Genomic DNA, 20,287 nt, shown 5'->3' with positions numbered 1-20,287 from the left:
TCCTTATGAAAGTTTAGTATCGCAACAACAAATCCGACCAAAGTTAGGATATTTTTCAGACCCTTATCCCATTAAACTATAAAGGGGTAACCTTACACTAAACAAAACGTTTATACTTAAGAGTAATTTAATTTAGTCAAATAAGTATCAAACTAAAACATGTAAATATAATATTTAAAACCTCAAGGGTAAGTTCTATGAATACAAATATGATATGATGTTTATTACATCATTCACTTATTTAACTCCGAAACAATTAAAGCGTTGCAAATTTGAAAATCCAAATGCAGATTAGTAATTAAGGTGTTGAAAATTAAAAATCTAATTTAATTGATCATTAATTATATAATCTAGTCAACAGATTTATAATAATAAAATCTTTGACTATTTAATATATTAATTTATTTGTCAATTTTATAATCAATGATGGACACTACTAATAATTAAAGTGTTGCAAAATTAAAAGTCTAATTTGACAATATCATACTATTTATTTAAGGGATAAGCGTCTGAAAAATACCTCAACTTTGGTCGGATTTGTTGTTGCGATACTAAACTTTCATAAGGACCTATTACCTCCCTAGACTATTTAATACCGTATTTTTTACCCCCTGAACTATTTAATAGTGTATTTTAAAGGTATATATGTGCCCACGTGGACACATTACTATTTATAATTTTGCATTATTTTTTATGTCCACGTGGGCAAATATATATGTTTAAAATACGGTATTAAATAGTCTAGGGAGGTAATAGGTCCTTATGAAAGTTTAGTATCGCAACAACAAATCCGACCAAAGTTGGGGTATTTTTCAGACCCTTATCCCTTTATTTAATCTGATCCATCAATTATTTATTTAATTTCTAAAATAAATCATAAGCCAAGAGTAAAATATCATGTTTTGAGTTGGTCTTTTTTATGATTTTAAAAAAAATAAATGTAAAGTTACTTACATTAAAAAAGAAAAAAAGAAAAAATTAAAAAATATTTTTAAGTAAAAATAATTTATGCAAGAAAGAAATACCTGTGACAGATAATTATTGATAAATATGACAATTTTTTTTAAAAGAAAGCCATAAGTCAAAAATAAAATATCATGTTTGAATACTTTATTTTTAAAGTTGAACCTTTTTGTGATCTTTAAAGTTACTTAAATTTTTTTAAAAACTAACAAAATATTAAGATTTTTTATAAGTAAATATAATTTATGCCAGCAAAGAAATACTTGTAACAAATAAATGTGGATAAATATAACAATATTATTTATTTTCTACTTATAACTGATAAATTCCAATAGATATGACAATTTTATTTATTTGTTTATTTTCTTAAATAAGTCATAAATTAAAAGTAAAACATAGTATCTTGAGTTGATTCTTTTTACGATTTTATAAGAAAATGAAGTTAATGCTACTTAAATATATTTTTAAAAGGAAATATAAGAAATGTATTTATGCAAATAAAGAAATACTTATAACAAGTGAATGTTAACAAATATGACAATTTCATTTATTTACTTATTTTCTAAAAAAAAAAAGTCACAAATCAAAAGTAAAACATCATATTTTGAGTTGATTCTTTTTATGATTTTTATTAAAAATAAATTTAGAGCTGAGTAAATTTTATAAAAGGAAATACAAAAAATGTATTTATATGCAAATAAGAAAATACTTAGAACAAGTGAATGTTAACAAATATGACAATTTTATTTATTTATTTATTTTCTAAAAATGGCATAAATCCAAAGTAAAATATCATGTTTTAAATATTCAGATTTTGAATTGATCATTTTTATGATTTTAAAAAAATTAAAGTAAAAACTATTAAAATTTAAGAAGAAAGTAATAAAATATTAAGAATTGTCACAAGTAAAAATAAGTTCTAAGCAAGTAAGGAAACACTTATATAAAAGATAAATGACAACATTACAATTTCATTTATCTATTTGTTTTCTATATAAAGTAATAAATCAAAAGTAAATTATATTTTTTTTTAATATTTAAATTTTGAGTTGATCCTTTTTATGATTTTTAAAAAAGAAAATAATGAAGTTAAAGTTACTTAATTTAAAATTAAAATTAATAAAATATTAAGAAGTTATATTTTATATATTATATAATGATTATAAATTTATGCTCTTAAATTTATTGGTTATTATCTCTTATTCTTGGCTAATCTTTTGGTGTTTAAATATTAAGTTTTTCTTCACATATTATCATTATTGAGTCATATTTTCACGAATCACTTTTTTTGTATTTTCCCTTTAGTTCTTGCTCAACTTGCATTTTTTGATGGGCGTTATCGGGTAAATCACTGTTTGGCCCCTTATAAATAATGTTAGGATCAGCCAGCTCATTCTTAGAGTTCAAGAAAAAAAAAAGACACAACAAAATTATTTTATTTCAATGACATATCTACCCGTTTCGTAAGTTCTATGATTTATTCTATCATAACCCTAATAGCCAAGAGTTGAAATCTCATTCTAACTTAAGATTCTTGTGGTTCTTGAGTGCAGGAGAATCATAAACGGAGAGTTTTTGCCGTCTCTTTGATCTTAGAAATGAACGGTGATTTTTATCCGACAATTTCAGTAAGTATCAGTGGTACAAATTCATTTTATTAATTGATTTGACTGATATTTTTTTGCCAAAGTTGAAATCTTATTCTGACTTAAGATTCTTGTGGTTGTTGAGTGTTGGAGAAATAGAAACGAAGGGTTTTTGCTAACTCTTTGACTTTAGAAATAGACAGCGATTTCGGTAAGGTTAGTGGTACAGATCTATTTTATTAATTGATTGATATTTTTCTAGCCAAAGTTGGAATCTCATTCTAATTTAACATTCTTGTGATTCTTGAGTGCAGGAGAAACATAAACAGATGATTTTTTCGACTCTTTGGTCTGAGAAATGGATGGCGATTCTTTTTCCGGCGATTCCGATAAGTATCAATGGCACATATTCATTTTATTAATTGATTGATGGATATTTTGCACTTACCATGAACATCAAACAAAACAAAAGATAAAAAACAGGAACAACGATGACAAAAGAAAAATAAATAATACTATTTGATTTCACAAATTGATGTTTTTCAAAATTAGTGGGTTTAAAATTCGATCGCCATTAACTCTCTTTTCTAAAATAAAAAAAAGTATCAAGTAGATTTCCGGAGTTATTAGGTGAAATCATTCATTAATCAATTATAAATGAGATTGAAATTAGTCTAGTTGTTTTCCATTGTTGGAATCGAATCAAGAATGGTACATCTCCATTCTCAAAATCAAGAATTGGGTATTCCAAACTCAAAATCCAGCAAAAAAATAGAGTAAGAAATTCTCAAACACCTTTCAATTCAGATGAAGGGGTGAATATGAATTTCTTGATAGTGGAGGAGAGGAATGTATTGATATGAATATGACGATCTATTATTCACCCGTAATCTCAATTCTGGCTGAATTGAGAATGGTGGCGAAAGATTATACTGCGACGACACAAAGACGGAGGAATCAACGCCGAGTGATACGATAGAGGGATTGACCTAAATGTAGAAGTCCACAAACCCTGACACTTTTTGTTGGATATAGTAGGAAGCCATAGACACTTATAAGGGCTCAGCTTCCAAGAGCACTATAGCAAACAAAAAGTGTCGGCTTCTAGACTTCAACATCTAAGCCAAAACCTCCACCGTATCACTCGGCGTTGATTCCTCCGCCACCGCCGCCGTTTCGCCGCCATCATCGATGTCCCAATTCAGGCAGAATCGGGGTTATCGGGTGAAAGAAGGATCGTCATTTTCATATCAGTACGTTCCTCTTCCTCCCCTGCCGAGAAATCCATATTCATCGCCGCCTCCGCATCCGCCGGATTCTTTGTATCCACATCCGCCTCCTCCTCCACCTTCTCCGACACCGTGCCCACCTCCACCCTTTCCCCCTTCGTCTTTTCCCCCACCGTTCTCTCTGCTGAGAAATCGGTATCCACCTCCGTTCCCTTCTCCTTCGTGTCCTCCTCCACCTTCTCAGCCACGGTTCCGTCCGCTTCCTCCTTTTTCGTGTCCTCCCCCACCTTCTCAGACTGTTCGATTTAAACAGCCAGCTCCATTGCCAGTGAAAAATTCCAATGAAACTGAGGAAGAGAGGAGGTTGAGGAAGAAGAGGGAATTAGAAAAAGTAAGACGTAAACAGCGATTAAGGGAAGCACAGAATAGGATTGTGGAGAAAACCAAAAAATTATTTTCTGGTAGGAAGGGTCATGCGTCAATTAGATCCGACAGAAGTATTGCCCCTTTGCTTAGGGGTGACATGACAGACAACCGGTTGGAGAAGCAGCAGCTGAAGTAAGACGTTAATTCTGTATTTATTTCCAGCCATATTATATGTTCCAATTGTTCTATCTATTATCTATTATTTGTTCGAGATTTGAGTTTTCAAGCATACTAGTTGGTCGTAAGTAATCTTTAATTTAGAATAGATTAGAATAGAATACATCTACAATGTTACAGACCACTATATGCTTTGATTTACTTTGCAATTAGATGATAAGCATAGATTTAAGGGTGAACTTTAGACGTAATGCAGATGGTCATTCCTTAGGGTGGGATGGTGATAAACTTAATGGACATCAGTAATTTAGATGGTTGGTGTATTTACTTAATTTTCTGAATGACTTTTTTTCTATCATGTTGTTCAACAAATAACTAAATACACCAACCATCTGAATTACTGATGTCCATTAAGACTATTCGTTTACATAGTAGATATTGCTAAATGTTCTGTAATTTATGTGTACTCTGCTGATTCAGAAATGAATTTCCAGATCCGTCAGCGCAGCTAAAGATTTTGAAATCAAGAACAGACCAAGATTGCTATGTGATTCTGCCTTTTTTTTCCCCCCATAGTGCTAGTCCTCTCTCACTTGTATTTATGATAATCAATTCAACCACCAATGCATCTTTCTGAAAAAGTGTCACAAGCAATCACTAATTTATTACCACTCCTGCTTCTGCTGTCTTCTTTTGAAAAGAAATGTCATTTCATTGACTAGAAAGAGAGCAAGAGAATTCATGTATACGAGATGGTAAGAGAAGATAGCAATCTGGTACTCATCTGGGATTGCTATCTTTTCTTACCATCTCTCGTATACATGAATTCTCTTGCTCTGTTTCTAGTCAATGAAATAACGTTCCTTATCAAAAGAAAACCGCAAAAGCAGGAGTGGTAATAAATTAGTAATTCTTGCGACACTTTTCCCTTTTCTTTTATAAAAAAACTCATGGAGTCATTAGATCATAGCAATCTCTTGGTGCTGGAGATAACAAGTAATGCTATGTTGCCAGGTATAAAGACCAGGTTGTGCTTGCGATTTTCGATGGTGCTCCAACTGCTGGTTCAGAAACCTACAACAAGTTGGATAAAACTGTTCGTGATGCGTATGAATCACAGGTGAAATTATTGGTTAAATGCCTTTCTTCAAGTTTGTAATGCTTTCTCCCGGTTAATAAGCCAAAGGAAAGACTCCTTTGGTGCAATTGCTAATTGAAAGAAAGATTGGCAAAGTTAACTTCTCCTTATGAAAATTGAGACCTCATATATTCATCTTCTCCAAACTTATGGGTGTGTTTGGTATGGAGGAAAACATTTTCTGGAAAATGTTCAATTTTCCCATGTTTGGTTGGCTTAAATGTTTGGAAAATGTTTTCCAGATCAACTCATTTTCCTCAAATTTAAGGAAAATGACTTCCCTTCCAAAATTATGGAAAACATTTTCCTAAACTCTACTTCATCCTTTGATTTTTTTTTCTTAACTTAACCATATCCCGGATATATTATCTCACCCAACCCCTACCCCCAGTGATATGTACCTTTTCTGAGTTTTGAACTCAGCCTAGCTACACTTTTATAATTTGGTAAATTACTTAGTTGTATTAATATTTCCCTCATGTGCCCATTTGCAGGTACGAGGTGATGATGCAGATGATCCTACTATTGCGGCATTTGGTGGAACAGTGGCCCATTACACGGTAAAACTTTGTTAACTTGTTTAACTTTATATGTGGTTTAGCCTGAAACTTAACACCCACTGTGGATGTGATGTGATCCAGCCTGTTCCAGCAAAGCTTGTTTTGCAAAAAAAGATAGCTGGAGAGGAAAAATCAAATAATGAAGTCGAACATTTCCCAGATGCTTCGATAGTTACAGTAAGGAAGAGACCAACAGTAACTGCCATTGAAAAAGAAGGGGTAATGAAGCCAAGCCTGCCTCTTGCTTCATTTTTTTTTTTCCTGCATGCCTTTATTTTTGCAACTAAACTGATTATGACATTGTTGGAATCTTTTAGGGGGTTATACAACAGCTTTGAAGGGGAAGTGGTTGAAGTCAGAGGAGAACAAAATCAGTCAAAGATGATGTTGGCAAACAACCGAACAGTATGCATGATTGATTCCTTCACAGTTATTTATGCTGATCAGATAATTTTCAGCAAGAAAATAGAAAAAGAGAAAGGGTAGGTACATGAGAGAAGTTGCATAAATAAACAATGCATTGTACCATATGAGCATTTTGCTCTTTAGAAAGACTGAACTTTCAAGTAATTTGCATATGCGAATGATTGTCTCTTTAGAAAGACTGAACTTGGACGTAATTTGCATATGCGAATGATTGTTTGGACTGACCATAATTCTTGTGTGGTCTCTCCTACCCCGTACCCTCTTCACAGTTCTCACATTAGATTTGGCATTTGTGTTTTGAGAAAATAGAAGAAGAAGAAAAGATATTGGGAATTGAATTGATTAATTATTCCCTCAAGTTGATGGGATTAAATAGTTGTTATAGATAATGTAAATAAGCAAAGAAACTAATAAAATACCCTTCGGGGTGTCCCAGTGGTTTGGGCTTTGGGACTTCCATGTTGGAGGTCTCAAGTTTGAAACCCCTTGCCAGCGAAAGCAAGGGATTTGCCTTTTAGGTCGAGCTCGTCGCACTGGGCTTGCCTAGTGTGGGTTACCTCTTCTATGTGGTTTGCGAGCTATTGCATAGGAGCGGGGGTTTTACCCTGTTCGCACCCAAAGGATAGCGGTTGTGGGTTTTCCTTGTCAAAAAAAAAAGAAACTAATAAAATATTACTCAATCTCCTATCTGCCTAATTAAAGGGATTAGAGAATATTCTCATGTATACACTATCTAATCATACCATATTTTGGAAAGAAAATCATGTTTTCCATATTGTTGTGATTTCATGGTAAAACTCATAGAATTCATGGGAGTCTAGAATGGACAATATCATAGGATGTCCATGGAGTTCATAAGGATATCAAGAAGATTAAAACATGAGGTTTTCATCATGAACTCTAACTTACATAGGGGACTACTTGCTAACATGAATATATAGCACGGGGGAAGAACAATAACGTTCCCACACGTAGAGATAGTCTTACATACCTTAAATGCTCTAAATTTTTTATTAGTGCCTGGTTTTTGGTGGAAAAATATCAAGAACTTGTTCTTTGACTTGTTAAAATCTCATAATTTTAAGTTAGAAATGCTAAAGTTTACATGGGAGTTCGTTTCTAATGTCTTACCTCTAGAAAGAGACCTTTGCAAAATCCTTCACTTGAGTTCTTAAGAAGTTTCTTGTAAATCTATGGATTGCACGAATATGAGGTATTATTTGTGTTAAGATGAAGAAACCATCAATATTCTATGGCCAAATCTTAACTTGGATGATGGATGAACCTTGAAGGAAGTTGGATTCTTGAGAGCTTCTCTTTCTAGGAAATTTTTTGGACTTGGGGGATGAACCACGACCATGGGGTGCTATTATGATGTTTTTTCATGTGTGCTATCACGCAATTGACGTCTTGCGCAATAAGGTTACTGCATTGCTTTCAGTGCTGCGCACTGCTGACAACTTAGGCATGCAACAAGGTACTGTCTAGTAGTAAAATGGGCATAAAATATGGCATAAATACCAAAGTACAAACAATTTGTTGCATTGGAAACTAGACTCACATACCTTCAATTTGATAGGGTTTGGGCCACTTAACTCTTCATATTATAGGAGATATGCTTGTTTGAAGTTGAACTTTGCTCAAAATCATGAAAAATTTCATCGGTAAGGAAGCTTTTAGTCCAACTTTGAGCTAGAGTTTCTTTAGGACATTAAGGGGTCGTTTGGTGTGAAGTAGTGGTGGCAAATGGGTGAGTTGGGTCAAATTTGGGTGGTTGAAAATGGGTAATAATTCAACCCGCCCATATTTGATATGGGTAAAATTGGATTGCGTAACAAATGAGTTGGGTAAAATACAAGTTTACTCATATTTACCCATATTATCATGAATATATAGTACTCTACTTAAGAATTCAACATGGAGAAATATTTTTTCTAGATGAGAAGTGTTGAAAATACTTTATTTAGTTTTATTGTATCATGAAAGTAAAAAAATCCTATAACTTTTCAATATAAAATAAATTTATATAACAAGGGGAAATATTTTAAATTTCAAAGTAAATGAATATTTGCATTTTAGGTCTAAAACATGTTTATTGCACTCTAAGCAATATCAATATCAATACTAATACATGATTGCTTATTTTACACTATTATTTGTTATCCAATATAAAATTAAACAAATAAAAAATATAATTATAATTAACAAAAGAATATACATTTAAAATATATATTTTTTGGAGGGCTAAAGGCTTCACCTTTTCAATTATAGAGAAGAATAATTAATTTTATAGAAGAACGTAAAAAAGGAAGAGAAGTTACAATATTTTTAGTGATGTCATAAATTTTAAGTGAATAGAAGTTGGAAGCTTTAACTCATTTGGCTATTCCATATTTTATCCGTAATTTACCCATATTTTTATGGGTTGAGTATGGGTATCAACCCATATTTTACCAATATAAAAAATCACTCACCCAACCCATTAAAATATGGTCGGGTTACCAAAATATGGGCTCGTTTTGCCAGCACCAGTGTGAAGGATAACACCAAGTAATCTTGAGACTAATTATAATGCCATTTAATTTGTTATTTTGTTGGCAAGTTCGGGATAACTTATTTCGGGATTAATAATTAATACCTAGATAAGCTATGAGAGCTGTCAAAATGGGCTGGCCCAACCCAACCCTAACGGGCTAGAGAGTTAAATGGGTTGGGACGGACTGGCCCTTTTAATTAAATGGCCTATAAAATAGCAGCCCAACCCAGCCCTAAGCGGGCCATGGGTTGGGACGGGTTGGCCCTTCAACCAAAAAAGGGACCATCAATACATACATAAATCCATTCATGAATTACACATACTTCAGTGAATATTTACAAAACAAATACATAATAGCCAAGATACAACCTTCATAAGATTCATCCGAGCATAAAAACATTACATGATCACTATTTTCATAAACAAGACAATAAAGGAGGAGTGAAAAATTAGGCATAAAAACAAAAGTGAAAAAGGTCAAAGATTCATAGTTATACTGGAGTAATGGACTTGGGCTAATAAGAAAATTCAGTGGGCTAATGACCCTAAAGTGTAAATGATATGTAAAAAATATAGTCTTAGGCATAAAAACAAAAGTGAAAAAGGTCAAAGATTCATAGTTATACTGGAGTAATGGACTTGGGCTAATAAGAAAATTCAGTGGGCTAATGACCCTAAAGTGTAAATGATATGTAAAAAATATAGTCTTAGGCATAAAAACAAAAGTGAAAAAGGTCAAAGATTCATAGTTATACTGGAGTAATGGACTTGGGCTAATAAGAAAATTCAGTGGGCTAATGACCCTAAAGTGTAAATGATATGTAAAAATAGTCTTGATTTTATATTGATACTTTAAAATATTTATTGACAAAATCTTAACAAGTAAAACACTACTTAAAATATATATAATAAATATTTTTAAAATTCACAGCCCGCGGGCTGGCCTTTGAGACTTGCGGGCCAAATGAGGCTGGGCTAAAAAGCCTCGTTCCTAAATGGACTGAAAAAATTGAGCCCAACCCCATTTAATTCAAGGGTTGGGTTGGGCCGGCCTAGCGGGCCAAACCCATTTTGACAGCTCTAGCTATCCCTCCCCTTGGGTGGCATAGTAATCCTGGGATAACTTATCCCGAGATAAAATAGGTAAATGACAAAGATATCCCTTTAAACCCTTTTTATACATCACTTATTTTTAACATCATATATAATAACATTCACAACCTCCACTATTCCTTATTTTTATGATAATTCTTCATATTTTTCTATTAAAAATTACACTGTATAAATATAATTTTTATTTTTGAATTTATTTAACTAATTCTTATGTTTATTTATATTTTGATTTCTCATAAATTCTCTTGTACTTTAACAAATTTAAGATGGAAATTCTATTTTTAAGCTAAATAAGAAGAACATTTTATTTTAAAATACGCACACAAAAATATTTAAACTAACTAAGATGATTTTTTTAAAGACTGAATAACTAAAACCTACAAAGAAAACATAAAAAAAACTAAATAAAGTGAAGAATATTTTTGTAAACAAACAACTTGTTTTTAAAATTTATGCAATGCATATTATTTTGAATACAACAAATCAAACATTTAATAAGAAATAATCTCGGCATAACTAATCTCAACATAACTTATCCTATCATAATTAATTTCATCATAACTTGTATTCAAACCAAATGACCCCTAACTATCATCCAACACACTTCCCCACACTTAAGACTTGACCTTTTTCACCTAGGTACAATCAAATACATCGGGTTCAGGTCAATCCCATGCGTAGAACAGTTCAATCATAGCCCGAAGGTACAAGGTATTATATAGCTGGACTTAGACAAAATGCTTAGAGTGTAAGTTAGTGACGTAACTCGCTTGGCGGATATAGTGGTGGTGAGGATTGACACACAAGTCATATCTAAGCGAGACAGTTTCAAGTATCTTGGGTCAATAATCTAAGGAAATTGGGAGATTGACGATGATGTTACACATTGTATTGGAGCGAGGTGGATAAAATAGAGGCTCACATCCAGTGTCGTGTGTGATAAGAATGTCCCACAAAAAACTTCAAGTTAAGTTTTATAAAGTAATTATCAAATCAACTATGTTGTATGAGGTGGAATGTTGGCAATCAAGTACTCGCATATCTAGAAGATAAAGTAGTGAAAATAAAGGATATTGAGATGGAAGCGTGATCATACTAGAAGGGGTCGTTTGGTAGAGTATAAAAACCATGCTACATAGAGTGTATTGGTAATGCTTGTATTAGTTATGGTTGCATTAATTATACATAGATTATTTTTTATGCATGTTTGGTTTGGTGTATTAAAAATAGCATGCATTGCATAACAATATTTTTGTACAAAGATATCGTCCACAATTATAGTGGAAAAGATGTAAAAATAATTGAGGGGTAATTAGGTGTTTAATCATGTTAATGCATGCATTAAATCTCCTTGCATTACTAATACCTAAAAATTCATAGTATTAGTAATACACACCTTAATACACCATAGAGTGTATAACTAATGCTAACATTAATTATACATAGCATAAAAAAGTGTACTAAGCAATGTATTACTAATACACAGAGTTAATGCATGCATTATTTTTGTTGATACACTATCAAATTCTATCAAATGACCCTTAAGAGATAGGATTAGGAACGAGGATATTTGGCACACTATGAGGGAAGTGAGATTGAGATAGTTCGGACACATGAAGAAGAGAAACACATATGCTTCAGTGAGTAGGTGTGGAAGGTTGGCTTTGGTGGGTATGCGGGGACATAAAGGTACGTTGAAGAAGTATTGAGGAGATGTGATAGACACGATATGATACACATGTAGCTTGCTGAGGACATACTCCTAGATATGAGGATATGAAGTCAAAGATTAGGGTAGAAGGTTGGTAAGTAATCGAGGGTCATCTAGTTCCCCTTTTCTGTATTGTTCTTATTACTCTCATATTGTCTTGTCCTTCAATTTTATTATTATTTATTTCTATTTGTTGAAAAATATCATTAACTAATAAAAGTGTGCTCTCTCTAACAGCTTAAACTTTTAGATGAGATGATTACACATTTAAACATGGTATCAGAGCAGACAGAGGTTTCGGGATCGAATCTCACCGCTTCCCAAACTAAAAAGAATTTCCACATGCTTGGTCCATGAAAAAAGATCAGGTAAGAAGTCCACCCATCTCATTAACCACCAATGTGGGACCTTCGTCATTCTTTAACACTCCACCTCACGCCCCGTGTTTAACATGATCCTGGTTTGATATCACCTTTCACCCCAAAAGCTAGCTCAAAGGGAGAAAGATTGCCAAGCCTTTTAAGGAGGTCACCCATCTTGTTAACCACCAATGTGGAACTTTTGTCGTTCTTTAACACTTTTGGTTCAGTTATCATATTATCCGATGTTGCTACTGTTCTCTTCTCCTTTATTTTTAACATGACTTCTTTACTACTGTGTTTCTTTTCCATACTTGTTTATGATATTCTTTACTTGAATTGATGGTCTGTTGGAAATAGCCTCTCTACCTTTGCAAGGTAGGACAAGGTTGCGTACACACCACCCTCCCCAGGCCCCACTTGTGGGATTGCGTTGAGTATGTTGTTGTTGTTTGTCCGTATATTAACTAACGGCTTTGCTGATTTAGCGAAATAAAGTTTTGTTTTCACATTGTTTAAGACTTTAGGTGTATTTGTTCAATGTACAAAGCTCCAAAGTGGTACTTGGAATTTCTCAACGCCTTCCTCCTTTAAGCCCTTTTTGCAGTGTCATAACGGGATTTGATTGTTATTTTTTGTTATCCTCCATTCTGTCTTTGTAGATATCTGTTATGCCCCTTACAATCACTTATTGATAATGCATGGGATAGCAGTGAGATGGTATATGCAGGTTTGGCCTTGAAGGAAACAATTTCTCTTTGTTTTGATTAGTGTTGTTGTGTCAAAAGTTTCAATCACCTTTATAACAACTAAACATGCAAGTGATTTATGAATTAGTCTTCCGTGTGTAGATTGGAGCGCCTCTAGAAGAGAGGCACAAGACCCATTGGATGATGGCTTTTAAGGCATTTAAATTCGGCTTTATTAGAGATTTTATTCTTTCTATAAGCCTTCCAGTAGCTCGTTGTTATTCTAAACATCATTCTTCCTCTAAGGTTGATTGTCAAGTCTCCTACGGAGTTGCTTCAACTTTTTAAGAGGCCCCAGTGAATGCTGTGAAGGTACAAATCTATTGCCGTTTAACTAAAAAAGTCGTACAAGCTATGGCAACCTTCAATAAGGTACTATCCCTTGTTCCTTGAAATCCTTCTTGGAGTAAAGTTGCATTTTGTCGTCCACCCAGTCTGGGTAAAAGACTCGAGCAACCTAACATCAAAGTCTGAAGGTACTGCTGAAGAGGCTTATACATGGAATGAGGTAAGTTATTGGACAGTCCATTTTTAACACGCAGGGGATTTTTGTTCCGATTGCTTCAGTTGAGTACAAGGGGAAAGTCTTCGTGTCTGGTCAGGTCCGAAATGCCAAAACATATGGCTTTACATTTTCTCTACATGCATTCTAATTTCCTATATAACATCAGTACTAAATTTCTCTCTTTTATTATCTAGGCTAATAATGCATACTTCTTCCTTGGGTTGGGTATTTGGTGCAATTTGCGTTCATGATGATATGCTCCCGGTAGCCTGTAAGTTCTGCATAATGTTACTTTGTCCATATTATGTTTCGTGTGTGGTTGGTGCAGGGATATGTTGATGTGCAATTGATTGAGTTAGAAGAGCTACAAAATGATGCTACTCCTAACTTTGTAGAGAAAGTTTTAACTTTGTTTTATAAAGACTCTGCTCGGTTGATCCATAACATTGACCACTCACTGTGAGTATCTTTCTCCTGTTCTGGTGTTCTTTACTAATTTTCTTAATCCAAGCTTGATAACTATATGCACCAGTTCAAGGGCAGTAACAACAAATTGATAGTTGAAATAATACTGCATAGTTAAGTCATGTAATATAGTAATTGGTCTTGTGCAGCATTGTTAAGTATCTATCGAAAACAAAGGTAAGGATTAGGTTATTACACTGTGAACGTTATGTTGTCGTCTGGTGGAGCATTGGAGCGAAGAAGGTCAAAACTGAATGTACACAGTTCATGGAATACTGCCTAGCAGGAAATGTAGAAGGGCATTACTAATCTTTATTGGATTTATTTTATATATACAGCCTAAAGAATTTTTGCAGGAATTAACATAATGTAGGTTACTTGCCTCTTTTTTTGAATTACTAATCCCTTTATTATGGGTACTTATGAGTTATGATATGATAGTGTAATTTTTTTTTATATTATTACGAGTTCCATTTTGCATTTTATGGAACGAAACATGACGCATTGTCTAGTCTATTTAGTCTCTGTTGCACATTCTTACTCTTTATAGTAAGTAATATTTATACCCAAATATTAATCCTCTGGAACATGTTGTATGCTATCACAGAACCATATTAAAGTAAATGCTCTTACATACGTGGAGTTTGAAATTCCACATGTGGAAATTCGGGACAATAATTATATTTCAATAACCTAACTGGCATGTGTTATATGGTTGGGATAACTATGTAACAAAGCAAACTTTAGCTTTTTAATTATCTATTATGGTGATGGTTCAAACATAGTTGTAGTAATGCTTGATCTCATGAAATCGATGTTTCTCAAATCTTTAAACTTAAAAGAGATAAAATATCTCTTAATTTATTATATCGTCCAATGAATATAATAAATTTAACATTTTGAGAAATGATTATAATCAATAATAAAGATAAATTAGGAACTAAGTGATAAAATATCTTTTAATTTCTAAACTGAACAACTAAAAGTGGACATCCACTTTTAGTATTATGAATAAACAGAGTCGTATGCAGGAGGGGGTCACTAGGTTAACGTGAACCCATGCTTCCTTCTGAAATCATATAGTAGTGTCATATTTTTTAATTTTTTTTGTTAAATATAAATGTGTGAATCCACACTTGAAGTATCATATAATATGACGATTGATTGGGTGCACCTCTCAGTAAGGTTAGAAATTTGACTTTTATATCTATCTTGTTTTATTTTTCTTTCTAAAATTTGGTAACATCTCTCTAAGTTGTTATTGATAGCATCTTTGACGTTTTAATTTATTAGGCATTTCAATTTTGGAACTATAATTTAAAATTTTAACTGTTTTTATAATAGTGAATCCATCACCCCAAAATCCTGGATACGCTATGAATAAATAAATATGTAAATTTCCTGTCTCGTTGGAATTTGATGTTACTCTCTTAAATCTATTTACTTTTATTTGCGACTATTCCAAAAATAGATTATTACTTTTACTTGTTGCATTTAACATATTAATTACTTATTCTTCAAATCATTTTTCAAGGCCTAATTAGTAAATTAATATTATAATGTAAATTACTCATATTAATTATTATTTTTTAATTTTTAAATGACATACTAAATTTGAATTGTACAAAGTAAAAATGGAAGGTGGAATATTAGAAGTAGTATTTTATTTTTATTTTTTTTGTCAAAAATATTTGGTCAAAGGAAGGTGAAAGGAGTCATTTTTTTGGGAAAGTTTTCCAGAGTTGCAAAAACATAAGCGACGACTATAGATTGGTGATGCTACTCAACTGGCAAATTTGCTGAGCTAAACAAACATAAACACTTTCTCTCCTACTCAAATTCTTGCTCCCCAATTCCCTTTGAAATTTTCAGAGAATACTTCATCTTCCACTTGATTCCTTGTGCAATTCGTTATGCTTTAATCTTCTCAGAATTGAGAAGTGTTTGTGGATTTCTACTTCATTTTATTGATTCGAATTCCATTCTCGTTTTTTTTTCCCCCTCTAATTTGAATTCTAGAATTGAGAAGGGCTCAATTTTGTATTGGGTTAGGTTACCCAGTTTTTGGATTTTGAGAATGCTGAAATCAAATAAATTATTTTAGCGGTATTTGTTTCATTAGGGTTCTTTTGATTTGATTGTGTGTGTGTGCTATAGGTAAATCTGAAGTGGTGAGAAAGAGGATTTGTGAATTGTAGAGGTTATATTTGGTGGTTCTGTTTTGTTCTAGGGTTTTAGTTTGCATTCGGAGGAGTTGTGTTTTGTTGTTGAGTGTCCCATGGCTTCGTATAGGCCATTTCCTCCACCGTCGCAGTCGAGTTTTGTTCCTCCGCCACCGCCACCGCCTCCGCAGAATCAGAACCCTCCGCCACCACCGTCTCAATCCAGGGGAAGTCAGTACTCGCAGAATTGGGGGGGTTACGGAGTGAATGATGGATCTTCGTATACCCAGCAGAATTACTCTCAGGTGCACCAGAGTTCAAATTATCAGCATCCTGGTTACGTTCCTCCACCTCCTGCGACCAGAAATCAGTATCCACCTCCGCCTCCTCCTCCTGCGGATTCTTCATATCCACCTCCGCCACCACCTTCTGGGCAGCCTCCTCCTCCTCCTGCTCCAATGTATTATCCATCTTCTCAGTACTCCCAGTATAGCCAAAACCAGCCCTTGGAGCCCCCACCTCCACCCCCTCCACCTTCGTCTCCTCCAAGTTCTGCTATTCCTCCTCCTCCCCCACCTTCTCAGCCACCGTCCCCTCCGCCACCTCCTTCATCAGTTCCCTCTCAGGACCAACGTAATGAAAGCAGGCCTAGTGCAGAGAAAAGGCGAGAATCTGGCTGGCGTGAATCAGGGCATGGTAACCACACTGCTCGTTCTAAACAGCCAGGCCATTCTGTTCCTCCAATGCCAGTGAAAAAATCCAATGCTCCTTCAGGAAGGGTTGAGACTGAGGAAGAGAGGAGGTTAAGGAAGAAGAGAGAGATAGAAAAGCAAAGGCATGAAGAAAAGAATAGACAGCATTTAAAGGAATCACAGAATAAGGTTCTGCAGAAAACCCAAATGTTAACTTCTGGTACGAAGGGTCATGGGTCAATTAGCGCATCACATATGGCTGACAGAAGAACCGCCCCTTTGCTAAGTGGCGAGAGGACAGAAAACCGGTTGAAGAAGCCGACAACATTTCTTTGCAAGTTAAAGTAAGACATTTGTTCTGGATTTACTACCAGCCAAGTGATTGTTTGATCCTTAAATGCTCCAATTGTTCTATTTCTATGTTGGATTAGTTACCTGATATTATCTAGTATCCGCTCTGCTGGAGATTGGAGTTTTCAAGCATACTGGTTGGTCGAAAGTAATGTTTAGTTTGGGATACTTCGGGAATGTTACATACCACTATATGCTTTGACTTTCCTTGTAATGAGACGATAAGCATCCCTTTAAGCATGCAACTATAATTTTGCCATTCACCCCCATATCACATGAAATCTTGTCGCGATGCTTTGAGATCCTTTATAGTTTGTACTTTCTTCTAGTTCTGTTCAAATTTGTTCTTGTCGGTGTAGTTTCAGTTTGGGTCATGGTAAGGGTGAACTTTACATGTGATGTTTGTTCCATAGGGTAGGTTGGTGATAAACTTACTGGACATCATTTATTCAAATGGTAGGTGTATTTAGTTATTTACTGAATGACTTTTCTTCTATTATGTCATGTCTTTGAAAATGTTCCTTTCTGTGTTAGGATTATTTGTGAAAAGACTATGGTATGCTATCATTTGGGACAAACAAGTCGTTTTACATATTAAATGTTGCTGAACATTCTATAATTTTTGTGTGTACTCTGCAGATTCAGAAATGAATTACCAGATCCGACAGCACAACCAAAGCTTTTGACTTTAAGAAGAGACCCAGATCGGTTTGTGATTCTGCTTTTCATTGTGCTGGTCCTCTCACTTGTATTTATGATAATCAATTCAACTACAAATGTATCTTCTGACAAAACTAGAATATGCTAAGCAAATCATGCTCTTTATATATGTAGACAAAATGGCTTATCAAAAAATATGTAGACAAAATATTCCATCTAGAATGTGCACCTTTTGTAAAGGTTGTCAGGGTTAAATGAAACTTCTTTCCCAAGCACTGCTCTCATGCCTTTTGTGTTTTTCCCCTTGAACATTTTTATTGTGGATTGCTGGTTTGCTACATATGCCTAATTTGGAATTGTGCTTTAACCATCACCTCTGGTTAGTCTGTTCCAGAAGTAGTTAGGCTGTCACTGTTGGTGTGAGAATGGGACATGGACACAGCTATATCCTCTCTCTTTTAAACCATTTTTATCAAGCAGTGTAATTTGTTGATTGTTAGTTCTTGAAAAGCCTCTCTACCCTCCACAAGGTAGTGGTAAGGTTTGCATACACTTTACCCTCCCTAGACCCCACTTGTGGGATTTCACTGCGTATGTTGTTGTTGCTGTTGCACAGCATTGCCGTGCCCACTATAAATCACACTAGGCATGAATTTGCCTAGAATTTGGCCTTTAATATTTGAATAATAATATTGTTATCTACCTATTAACCAATCAAACTATTGCTTTTATGGTTATTGCTACATTTCTCATGTTAGATGTTAGTTGTTGCAGTTGTTTGATTTACATTGTTGAGCATTTAAAGTTTGAGTGCAAGGACTAACACTTGTGGGGACAAATGACCTTTTGTTTTTGTAGTTACTAACTTCATCTGCACTAGAGTAGGCAAGTGTTAAGCTCATCCTGTGGTTCTGTTCCCTTTCCATGTCCTTTCTTTTGGGAAGCAACTCCTGTTCAAGGCAAGTGCAGGCCGTAGTTAATAGATTGAGAAAGCTTATCTGAGGTTGCTTAAATATTGTGTATTCGTAAATCATGATTTTATTTCTGAGTCTTTCTTGCATTTGAATCTCCACTTATCCTTGGAGTAAGAGTCTGCATTGGTTCTCCGTAAGCATTTTGATGCAGCATATGGAAGTTCTTTTGGAAAGATTTTGGCTATATGTTAGCAATATATATATACTGAATTATTGTACTGGAGTGACTGCTGGCAGAGAGTAGCTTGAAAGTGATGGTACTTGACATCTTTTCCACCTTTCTTCATCACAAAACACTTTGTGTAGCTTTTGATACATGAAACTCCAGGTTGTCATCAGAGCATTACTGTTGTCATATTTTCTAAGATCAATTCATTAAAATGTGCAGATTTACAAAATACTCAATTACTTCATTGGAGAAAATGCACAAGCCTCAACTATATGTCGAACCAGACCTTGGAATTCCACTTGACCTTCTTGATCTCAGTGTTTACAAGTATATTACACGTTCTCTCTCCTTTCCTTCAAGTAACACATTTTAGTGGAATAATTATCTAATGTTTTTACCTTGTTGCTGGCTTGCTTAGTCCTCCCAAGGGCGTAAAGATACCACTTGCTCCAGAAGATGAAGAGTTGTTGCGCGATGACAATCCTATAACCCCCATCAAGAAAGATGGCATCAAAAAGAAGGAAAGGCCAACTGACAAAGGTGTTTCTTGGCTGGTCAAAACACAATACATCTCTCCTCTTAGCACGGAGTCAGCAAAACAGGTTCTTGCTAATGATAGCATGTAAAGAATGTTTTTGAAGGAGTAGCAAATCATTATTCAACTAATTGTTTATGCCATTTGCAGTCTCTTACTGAAAAGCAAGCTAAAGAATTGCGAGAAACAAAAGGTGGCCGCAACATCTTGGAGAATCTTAACAAGAGGTTACTTCTGCTTTCAGTGTCCATGCTATTCATGTCTAAGATAATGAGACATAGATGAGACCTGAATCTTGTATTTCTCGAACCCTGTTTTCAGAGATAGACAAATCCAGGAAATTGAGGCTTCTTTTGAGGCATGCAAGTCACGGCCCATTCATGCGACCAATCGCAGATTGCAGCCTGTCAAAGTCCAGCCACTTTACCCCGATTTTGATCGGTAAGTCTTCCTCTCATTTGGCCTTCCCCCTTTTATGTTAAATATCTAAAGGTGAAGAGGAGGATGTAAGAAGATAACATTTCGTATAATTATTGCATTTTCCCTCTATATTTTCTCGTCATCCAAAAGTATTTGGTATTGTCTTTTAATATGCATGCTCAAAGGGGTCAGACATTTCTTAGTTTCATCTTTTATTCTTGATTTATCATTTTGTGATAATTGCAGCTTTGAGTTTTTTTTTTCTCCTTTTGATTGTCTGGATGAGGAAAAGTTTATCTCAATTATTAATGCCAAAAGTTTCCTTTTGTTTGGCTGTATTTTTTGAATTGAAAGAGGATTTCATGTTAAGTGGAGTAATAACCTATATTTTAGGGACAATGTTCACTTTTATTACCAAATCCCCCCCCCCCCACCCACACA

At 34.3% G+C, this 20,287-nt stretch overlaps 2 protein-coding genes and 1 long non-coding RNA gene across 8 annotated transcripts in view; all 3 read left to right on the top strand.

Moving 5' to 3' along the window:
* Positions 1-3,146: 3,146 nt before the first annotated feature.
* Positions 3,147-13,070, top strand: LOC102605929 (protein PAF1 homolog). 5 transcript variants are annotated; one of them, XR_001472943.1, is made up of 8 exons: positions 3,147-4,336; positions 5,336-5,441; positions 5,954-6,019; positions 6,101-6,238; positions 6,337-6,501; positions 12,043-12,173; positions 12,827-12,894; positions 13,016-13,070. XR_001472943.1 is itself a non-coding variant. In XM_006342976.2 (5 exons), exons 1-5 carry the CDS (start codon positions 3,741-3,743, stop codon positions 6,355-6,357), a joined length of 927 nt encoding a protein of 308 aa, XP_006343038.1. In that variant the 5' UTR covers positions 3,147-3,740; the 3' UTR covers positions 6,358-6,589. The 5 variants fall into 5 exon arrangements, 1 of the variants encoding a protein (XP_006343038.1); XR_001472941.1 differs by having other exon boundaries at positions 12,043-12,894; XR_001472942.1 differs by having other exon boundaries at positions 12,827-13,066.
* An 89-nt stretch (positions 13,071-13,159) lies between these two features.
* LOC102605707 (uncharacterized) lies at positions 13,160-14,341 on the top strand. 2 transcript variants are annotated; one of them, XR_001472945.1, is made up of 3 exons: positions 13,160-13,515; positions 13,613-13,877; positions 14,033-14,341. It is a non-coding gene; the product is annotated as an uncharacterized lncRNA (long non-coding RNA). The 2 variants fall into 2 exon arrangements; XR_001472944.1 differs by having other exon boundaries at positions 13,613-14,341.
* A 1,249-nt stretch (positions 14,342-15,590) lies between these two features.
* LOC102605366 (protein PAF1 homolog) overlaps positions 15,591-20,287 on the top strand; it is an 8,033-nt gene continuing 3,336 nt past the window's right edge. The window contains exons 1-6 of the mRNA XM_006342975.2: positions 15,591-17,081; positions 17,728-17,796; positions 19,111-19,218; positions 19,310-19,493; positions 19,577-19,653; positions 19,748-19,867. Of these exons, the coding sequence (XP_006343037.1) occupies positions 16,162-17,081; positions 17,728-17,796; positions 19,111-19,218; positions 19,310-19,493; positions 19,577-19,653; positions 19,748-19,867 (1,478 nt within the window). The 5' untranslated portion in view covers positions 15,591-16,161. The remainder of the gene's footprint in view (positions 17,082-17,727; positions 17,797-19,110; positions 19,219-19,309; positions 19,494-19,576; positions 19,654-19,747; positions 19,868-20,287) is intronic.

Source organism: Solanum tuberosum, unplaced genomic scaffold, assembly GCF_000226075.1.
Source record: "Solanum tuberosum cultivar DM 1-3 516 R44 unplaced genomic scaffold, SolTub_3.0 scf00040, whole genome shotgun sequence".
In the NCBI taxonomy this organism is placed as follows: Eukaryota; Viridiplantae; Streptophyta; class Magnoliopsida; order Solanales; family Solanaceae; genus Solanum; species Solanum tuberosum.
Note: the sequence above shows the minus strand (reverse complement) of the source record. Positions and strands in the feature narration are given on the sequence as shown.